General features: G+C 31.4%; 1 protein-coding gene across 1 annotated transcript; it reads right to left on the minus strand.

Moving 5' to 3' along the window:
• Nucleotides 1-1,215: 1,215 nt before the first annotated feature.
• Nucleotides 1,216-1,963, minus strand: LOC112527585 (calcium-binding allergen Ole e 8-like). The gene has a single exon (XM_025138307.1). It carries the CDS (start codon nt 1,929-1,931, stop codon nt 1,440-1,442), a length of 492 nt encoding a protein of 163 aa, XP_024994075.1. The 5' UTR covers nt 1,932-1,963; the 3' UTR covers nt 1,216-1,439.
• Between the last annotated feature and the right edge of the window lie 7,523 nt (nt 1,964-9,486).

The raw sequence follows: 9,486 nt of genomic DNA on the forward strand, positions 1-9,486 counted from the left end.
CAAACGATCTCGCCAATCTCTCCATCTCACAGACCTGCCTCCTTTTTCATTCCCTCTCTCCGACAATGGCATCGGCGACTAGGCCCGCCTCTGCTACGGCGACAATCCTTCATCTCCTTCTCTCACTCCGTATAATCCCATCAATCAAATCGGTAGCGTCTCATCCAGGAAAAACATAACCCAAATCCAAAAGTGAGTGAAACCCTAAATCAAATAATAGAACCCAAAAATAAAATCGAGGGTTTTACCAAAATTGCTCTTGTTGGTCACTGGTGGTGCTCATCATCGAAATAGAGAGAGAGAGAGAGAGAGAGAGAGAGGCCAAGAACTGATCCTAGTGATAACTATTGAGTAGCTAAACTTGGGGAAAATTCTGAAATTTGTTAAGGGTTAAAATGGTAATTTGTTGTCATTCAGAAAACAATTACCAAACAACCTTGTTTCATTCTGCACTTAACCATTCTGACCCTCTTAACCATTCTGACCTCTTAACTATTCTGTACTAAATCATTCAGCAACTGCCAAACAGCCCCTAATAACCTAAAACAAAAAAAATTAATTTAATAAAAAAAACTTAAATTCACGTGTATCAAAAGATATTGAGTGATATAAAACCATATCGAGTAATTGTATTTTGACTTGACATCTAAAAACTTACATATTAACATCCAAAAAATTACACATTTTAGATTATAAACCTAATTAGGAAATAGGAAATTATAAATTAACGCTATAGTTAAAATAAATAATATATATGTATAGATTTATATAAAATTTATTAATTAATATATATAACGGGTACAGGAGGAGACGGGGAGTACCATACCTGTCCCCATCCCCGGTTTGAGACAAACGGGGATCCCCGTTCCCGTCCCCATCACTGTTTTAGCAGGGAATCCCAGTCCCGACCGGGGTGGGTGGACCGGATTCTCCAACGGGTCGGGGATCATTCCCATGCTTAAGTCTGAATACTCTTATCTCTTAACAAATCAGATATAAAAGGTTGATAAGAGTTTTTTTATAAAATACAAACAAAGCCTAATTAACTAATTTCAAAAAATTCATTACTTTATTTATTAAAACAATTAATCATCTGAAATAACATGATTTGTGGTTTTTTTTTATTTGTTTTTGAGATTGTTTTTTTCCCGTGTAGCCATAAACAAACAGGTACATAGATTTTCTCCCATCAACGTCGCCAACTGACGGTCAACGGAGATGAATGTGTCATTAACTCCATTCAACACCAATTCCTTCCATATTTGATCTAATATCTGATTCATCTTCATCTTACACATCATCATCACATTAATTTGGTTCAATCATGCATAATCCCCAAATTGTCATCGGAGTTATTCAAATTCTACAACAGAAAAAAAAAGTAGCAGAAGAAGATGCAGGCTACACTGCAAATTACAACGGCATCGGAACTTACTGTTCTACGGTCCGGCGTCGCCATTGGATGAATTGTTCGACATCATCTTCTTAAACTCCTCAAAGTTCACAAAACCATCACCGTCTGAATCTACCGATTTGATCATCGTCACACAATCATCAACCGTACATCTTTCCCCCAACCGAGTCAAGATCTGATGCAACTCAGTCGAGGAGATCAACCCGTTCTTGTTCAAATCGTAGAGTTGAAACGCTTCTTCAAGCTCCTTGATCCCTCCGTCTTGTTCATCGGCGTTTCCTTTGCAGAATCCGGCGAACTCCTCCAAGTTAATAAAGCCATCACAGTCTGTGTCTATGGTAGTCATCACTTTCTCCACCTCCTCGGCAGAGATGTTGGATCCAAGTGCCTTCATGACGTGGACGAGCTCCTCAACAGAGATCTTGCCGTCGCCATTGGTGTCGAAACGGCTGAAGACTTTCTTGACTTCGTCGATGTTGGTCAAATGCACCGATGGCTTGATGGTTTCCGTCGCCATTTCTGATATTCCGTTGATGGAGAAAGAGGGGGAGAAGAAAGCAATATAGGCGCGTAAGCCGCGTAAGCCGCGTCGCGTAGGGCTGCCGTGATGGAGAATATTGTTAGGCACGAGTAAATTTCTTTTTCTTTTTATAATAATCCATGTCGTCCCAAAACTATACACGCATTTGAGATTATTTATAAAAATAATTTATTGACTTATTTTTATGTGATAACGATAATAAGTATTTTTGAGTGTTTGCATAAACAACTTATACCGGTATCAAATCGGTAATAAAGAGTTTTTGAAGAAATTAAACTCTTCTGACTTATAATAAGTTGATAAGTATTTTTATAGAAAAACATAAGTTGTTTCAAATAAACAATGCCAAACACCCCTAAAATAGATGTCCATAGTTACTTGTAAATTTGTAATTGTAGAACCTACAACCTATAATGTATAGTAAAGTATTGTTACTAACAAATACTCAAAATACTAACAATTTGTTAGTATTTTGAGTATTTGTTTAAACTGGTAAATTTTTTATGTAAATAAATATAAAGTTTTTTGGTAATTTGTTGCAGTAATGGACCAGAATGTACGTATAAAATGACAATGGCTTATATTAAGATATTTACCAATTTACAAAAAACAATCTTACTGATTATGTTTTCTGACTTCAGAACTATCTCTTATCAATAAGAAATGAAATAAGATTTCAGACTTTAATACCTCTTAAAAAACAAACATCACCTAAGTCATCTCATTTTGCAACATTTGTTTTTGACCATTTGCTTCACGGTGACGATTTAGAAGGCCATAACCTAACTTACATCATCGATCGATTTGACATAGACTTTCAATTTCATCAGTTACAGGGCTTCTAACGGCAACAACAAAGTGATATGGTTTTACCTACAACTTGGGTTTTGATTTGTTAATTTTCATGGTTGGTTTTTTCGTTCGGTTCCGTTAATCGTGTTTATGTTTAGGCTTCAACTCTTATTTAGTATTCAATTAGTTAGTTCCTGTTTGTGGGTATTTTTTTCATGTCGGTCGATTTCACATCAACTGATTTTTTATTATAATGTGGTTTCTCATTGTTAGAACAAGAGTCCAATAATATCCATTTTGATATAAAACAATTACATCAAATATAAACGACATAGGCTCACAAGACTATATCCCGCAAGTTAACTAGCCACAATAGTTGATTTATTAAAAATATACACTTCAACTTGATCACAATCAATATCGGCAATGAAACCATACGAAACATATTTATGGGTTATGGTCAATTTTCTAAATAGCGTGAGTCGTGGTGTGGTGGCGAGGTCGAGCCTTAAGTCTTGGAAGCCATGGTGAGGTCAAGACGTTTTTCAAGGCGTGACTTATAGTGACAAAGTGGTTTATTTCCCCTTGTGTTATCTCCATCGAATCTTTGCTAAACTGATTTCTTTATTTCTCAACCTTTTAACCTTGTGACCGATAATGACTTCTGGTTCTTCTATAAACTTCATTTTCTCATTCACTTGCACTTTTTGCAAACGTATCGCCTTTTAGGAAGCGACTAGACACTTTCTCAAGTTGGACACGTGAAAGGTACTGCGAATGCCACTCAACTCCTCTGGAAGTTCTAACGTGCGGGCTACTTCACCAATCTGATTACTGATCACAAAAGGTTCGATATAATGCGAACTCTACTTTTTTTTAATACCAAAAACGAACGATTCCTTTTCATGGAAAGATTTTTAACATTACACTATCCCAACTTGAAACTCTATAGGTTTACGAATGTTTGTCTGCATAATTCTATTATCGGTTGTGCCGTATTTAATCTTTCACATATTTGTCCAATCCTGCTAACTGTTTCTCTCCCACTTCATTCCAACATAACGAGGTTTTACATTTTTTGTCCTTAATTAAATTATATTACTTTGGATCCTTTAATATTTTAGATACTTAAATCCAAATATTAATTCTGAAAAGTTTATATCGGGATAACAAATTTGGATGTTAAATCCGAATGAGAATAGCGAATGATGAATCCGGTTAATAGATCCGAATGATAGGAACCAGATGAGGTACAATTCAGATATAAGAGGTAGTCTGAATTATTTGTTTCTTGACAAAAGACTACAAAAATATTTCTTAGTGTTGGATTGGTTGTATTTGTGTTATTATCAAATAAAATCGTTAAGACCAGCAATATGACCCTCTTTAAATCTCTGTTGTGTAAAATGAATAACCAAGTATATGTTAAATCGTCACTTCATCATTGCATCCATAACATAACTTTATATGTGAGTTATCCCGTCTAATAGGCCTCCACAAGTTTGGACAATGTGTTACGCTTCATTGCTTCATCTCTCCATTCACAAAACCATGTTTGAAGCGTGAACCAAATGAACTTATAAAAGTAGTAACCGAGAAGGTTTTGACCTCCCTGGTTTTCTTGTTCAAGCTTTCAGCGTAATTGCTTGTCATAATATTTTACTTATTCCCAACAATCTAAGTACGGTGACCGCTTATCAAAAATGCATACCTTCAAGATACTCAACTATTGCAGGATCCATAACTTTTATGGCGTCAAAGTGCTTTAGAAAGCTATACTGCAAAAGACGTATGCCTTCAACCACCTAAGTGTTGATAACATCTGTCCATCTTGAACATAGACTTTACGTTCATATTAATAGTTCATCTCGAGAGTATGAGCAATGCTATTATGCATATATGAAACAAAAGACAAGTTATCGACGTCCTTGATTGCTTCCTTCAGATATTTTATTTCTCTTGATTTTTCCATATATGAAACATGAAGGTAGGGTGTGACAATACTAGACACTCGTTATATCAAATAGCGAAATAAATTTATCCTATTTATAAATTCATCTGAGTTTTTGACGAACTAATTCATGAATTTCCATAAATAACAACTCATTTTGTCTGCATCCTTTAGATATTTTATTTCTCTTGATTTTTCCATTAGCAATTTAACGTTATCACAAAAGAAACATAAAACTCCAAAAAAAGTGGATCTGTTGAGGAAGTCTTTGTTGTTTGCTTTATGAGGGTTAACTTTGGACGCTAAGAAAAAGATCCCATCTTCTTGGACCAAAAACCAAGCAAACTAAACCACTTTTAACCGTATTATACCAAGCGTCAAGCATGTGTTTACAAATTATTCACATCTACAAAGTAGCATTAAATTCAAAAACACAATATATATATATATATATATATATATATATATGACATTTGTGCAACCAATACAACTCAATCTCAACCGTTCATTTCATTTGATTAATATATGATTTTATAGAAGTTTTGATTATTTCTTAATATAAAGTATTGATCATAATTAATGAATCATATTCATCTTCCATAAATATTCAAATCATAATAAATGAACTCTCATCATTTTCATAAATATCTCAATTTATTGGTTTGCATTGGTAGAGAGAGAGAGAGAGTTTGTTTCAAATACAATCTGTCGCATTTGTACAACCAATGCAAACCAACCTCATTTGCATTGGTTGAGATTGGGTTGTATTGGTTTGCACAAATGTCAAGGGTTGTATAATAACCAACATCTCTTTCTCTCTCTCTCTCTCTCTCTCTCTCTCTATATATATATATATATATATATATAAATAGGGTCTAATCAAATGAGAACTGAATAGTTTGTGGTAACTGTGAGGTGCAATCTCAACCATAAATCAACGGATAAATTAGGAAATTGATAATTATGGTAGTTTGAGTTAAACTTATAATTAGAGGACATATTAGGTATTTTTTTTTAAAACTCCTCTTTCCTCTCTCCGACCTCCAATCTCCGGCCTCCGGTGAAATCGGTATCACAGTATATCACAATGGGTATCACAATGTGTATTATAATGGGTATCACATTGTGTATATTTGTTTTTAAGGTTTGAATTGGTATCATAGTTGGTATCACAATGGTATCACAGTATATCACAATGGGTATCACATTGTGTATCTTTGGTACCTGCCGAATTAATGTTCACCGGAGGCCGGAGATTGGAAGTCGGAGAGAGGAGAGAGGAATTTTGTAAAAATACCTAAAATGCGCTATAATTATAATTTTAACTCAAACTACCATAATTATTAATTTTCTAATTTATTCGTTGATTTATGGTTGAGATTGGATCTCACAGTTACCACAAACTAATCAGTTCTCCCTTGAATGGACCTATATATATATATATATATATATATATATATATATTAAAGTAGGGCAAAATGAACAAAATAACAATCTATTTTCATAAATTTCTTTATTATAGCATTGTACTTCCAATTTTTCTTATTACAACAATGTATTTTTAAACTATTTTTTATTAGGACATTATACTTTGAAAAATTTACCCATTATAACTTTGGGTAACCTTTAGATTTAAATTTGTCCATCATATCAAGTTTTCATGTCACCTCATTGCTCATGTAAGCTGTTCACATGTACTATAGTGATGTGACTTTCTTACTACATCATAGTACTTTAAAAAAAAATTATTATAGCATCTATTGGTTCTTATTAAACACTGTATTTTTAATTTTAATATTTAGATATTTTACATGTTATTTAATAAATATATTAAATGAATTAAAAAAATTCTAAATTATTCATTAATATACCAATATCAATAAAACTAGTAGAACACAACTTATCTCACTAATTTTTTTTTAAAAATATATGTTTTTTGAAAAAAAAAATAAGAATTGTTCTTTTTTTACTAAAAAAAATATTATCTTTTAAATAATATATTATATTTGTTCAAAAACTTTTACTCGACGTATAAATATATTAAATTAATTAGAAATTTTTGAAATATTTATTAATATGACAATATTAAAAAATTATAGATCACAATTTATTTCGTTAACATTTTAAAGAGAACTTTAAAATATATGTATTTACTTGAACAACATAAAATAATAAGTGTTACTTTCTTACAAACAAAATATATCTCGAAAATAATGTTTCATATTTATTTAAGAAATTTTTTACTCTAGAATATTTGATTTGCATGCAACTTAATAAGAAAAAATTAAAAAAAAATCAAATATTTTTTTAGATCATAGCAATGAAAAATGAAAATCACTAATAATAATTTGAAATAGGTTTTTATTTTTATTTTAGTTAAGTCATCAAAATAATATGTCATTCACATCACCTCATTAAAGCCACACAAGCAAAAAAAAGTCAATGGGATAACCAGTTTAAAAGGTAACATGTTAGTCATTGCTATTATGGGTAGATTTTTTAAAGTACGATGCCTTAATAAAAAATAATTTGAATGTACATTGCTGTAATAAATAAAAACAAAAGTATAATGTTATAATAAGAAAATTTATAAAAGTATGTTGCTATTTCATGCATTTAACTCATTAAAGTATATGCTTTTACAAAATAATATTTGCTTAAACAGACACGTATTTGAATTTTATCTATACTATCTTATTAAGCAAATTTAGTAAAAAAGTCTTAAAGTCTTAAAATAGTAAATGACCAAGATACCCTTTATACTACTTTTTCATCTCCTCCTTTTCTCACATACACTCACCCTCTCACAACCAATTTTTTTAAATTATGATTTAAAATTTACACTTTATCCCATATAATTAGTTAATTAATTTACTTTACGTCATTTACTTTTAAATGTTTCATTTTAAACCTCTATCAAATTAATATACATAATCGTATATCAATTAAAACATGTTTAAAAAATACATTTTTATTTTAAAAAGTTACACCATTATAATCGTCTCGTTAATCCCTTCGAAATGAGTCCAATATTGAATAGTTTTTGACTTAATTATATTATTATATATTATATATATTGTGAAAAAATATTTTTAATATTTACAATTTATACTTTTATAGTTATTTATTTATATATATACTATATATTTTGGGGTTAGGCTGTTCAAATTGCACTGTATAATATGTTCTGAATTAATATGTTCTTGGGTTTTTTTGAAATATATATATATACATGTATTAATTCAACCTTAATCTGAGTTTCTGAACAAGAAAGAGAGTAAACAGTTGAAATTTCATTCTAAAACCCGTCCTTTTTGGTATTTTCATGGCTTATAATATGTCAAATTTGTAGTTTTCTTTATTGGTTTTGAGTGTTTATCTTAAAATTCAAGTTTCTTGGTTCTTTGCTCTTGTTGTAAATCGAACACATTTGTGGAGTCGTTTAAATTTGTTGGATTTTAAATATATTGGAGTTTAAACTGTCATACAATATTTTTCATTGATAGTTTGTAATTGGAACCATAACTCTTATTTATTCAAATTTTATTAATATGTAAAGACCAAGTGTAACCTATATCATCGTTAAATCTTATCTTATAAAACCAGTGGAACTTCAAAATCGTTAAAATTTATGGCTCCCGCCGCATTGCGCGGGTACACAACTAGTAATAATTAAACCACAACATTTATGTAACAGTTAGATGGAAAAATACATACGTATAATAAATTATGAAATATAAAAATTCTTCGAATTGTAAAATCTGAGTTGAGTTTGGCATTGAAGGCATGATTTCGATATCAATTGCACACCATCATATTTTTGCATTTTTTTTTCAATCAGTTAAACGTTACACTTTTACAGTCATAATTATTTTAGTCCAAATTTAATTAAAAACCTCTGCAAGATGGTTACTAAATTCAAGATAAAAAAATGTTTGTCAACATTCCTGAGACACGTACCTCCACGAGAATCACTCACGAGTCATTCGTAGATGACACCAAAATCATATATTTTTGACACTAAGCAGTAATATCTTGATTTCTGACAAGTTTTATATGTAATTTATCAAGTTTAACGGGATTTAAGTTACATTTGGACGGTTGAATGTATCATTAAGAAGTATGATCATAGAATCGGATTGTCGTGAAGGAATGACAAACTACTTCTTTTAATGTCGATAAGGATCAACTGATGATCACTGTTATATGAATTTATATGTTCTTTGCTTAATCTCAGGACGGCTACCTGCTTTGCAGATAGCCTGGAGTCACCGCATTTGAACCTCCATGGCCACAAGGGATTTTTATTCCTCCTTGGATTTGAACCTGGAACCTTCAGGTACTTTTGACCTTTGGAGCCAAACTCAAACCAATCAGGCACCACCCTTGTTGTTTGCTTAATCTCTCTTTAGATCTTGATCACATTACAAATTGGTACGATTAATATGAAAACGGTAACGACTCTTATTTATAGTTAGTATGAGGGGTAAAATTATCCATCAAGATTTTTTAAAGGTCGTGTAACACCCACGTCCCGCGTGGTCAAAGACGGGTGATGTCACAATTGGAATAAAACCAGCATGTGCTATATAAAACAGAGCGGGCTAATAAAATTTACCAAAAGATAATTACATAACCACAAACGGAGATAACGTGTCTCAAAATACGGTCCCAAAATATCATCATATCTACATTAGTCATCAAAAGTTTAGCAAAAATATGACTTAATGAGTTATCTTCAATATTGTCATCTCCGTAGCTCTCATCCCAAAATCCCTGCTAAGTCAT

Source organism: Cynara cardunculus (genome assembly GCF_001531365.2).
Source record: "Cynara cardunculus var. scolymus isolate 2C chromosome LG 15, CcrdV1, whole genome shotgun sequence".
NCBI lineage: Eukaryota > Viridiplantae > Streptophyta > Magnoliopsida > Asterales > Asteraceae > Cynara > Cynara cardunculus.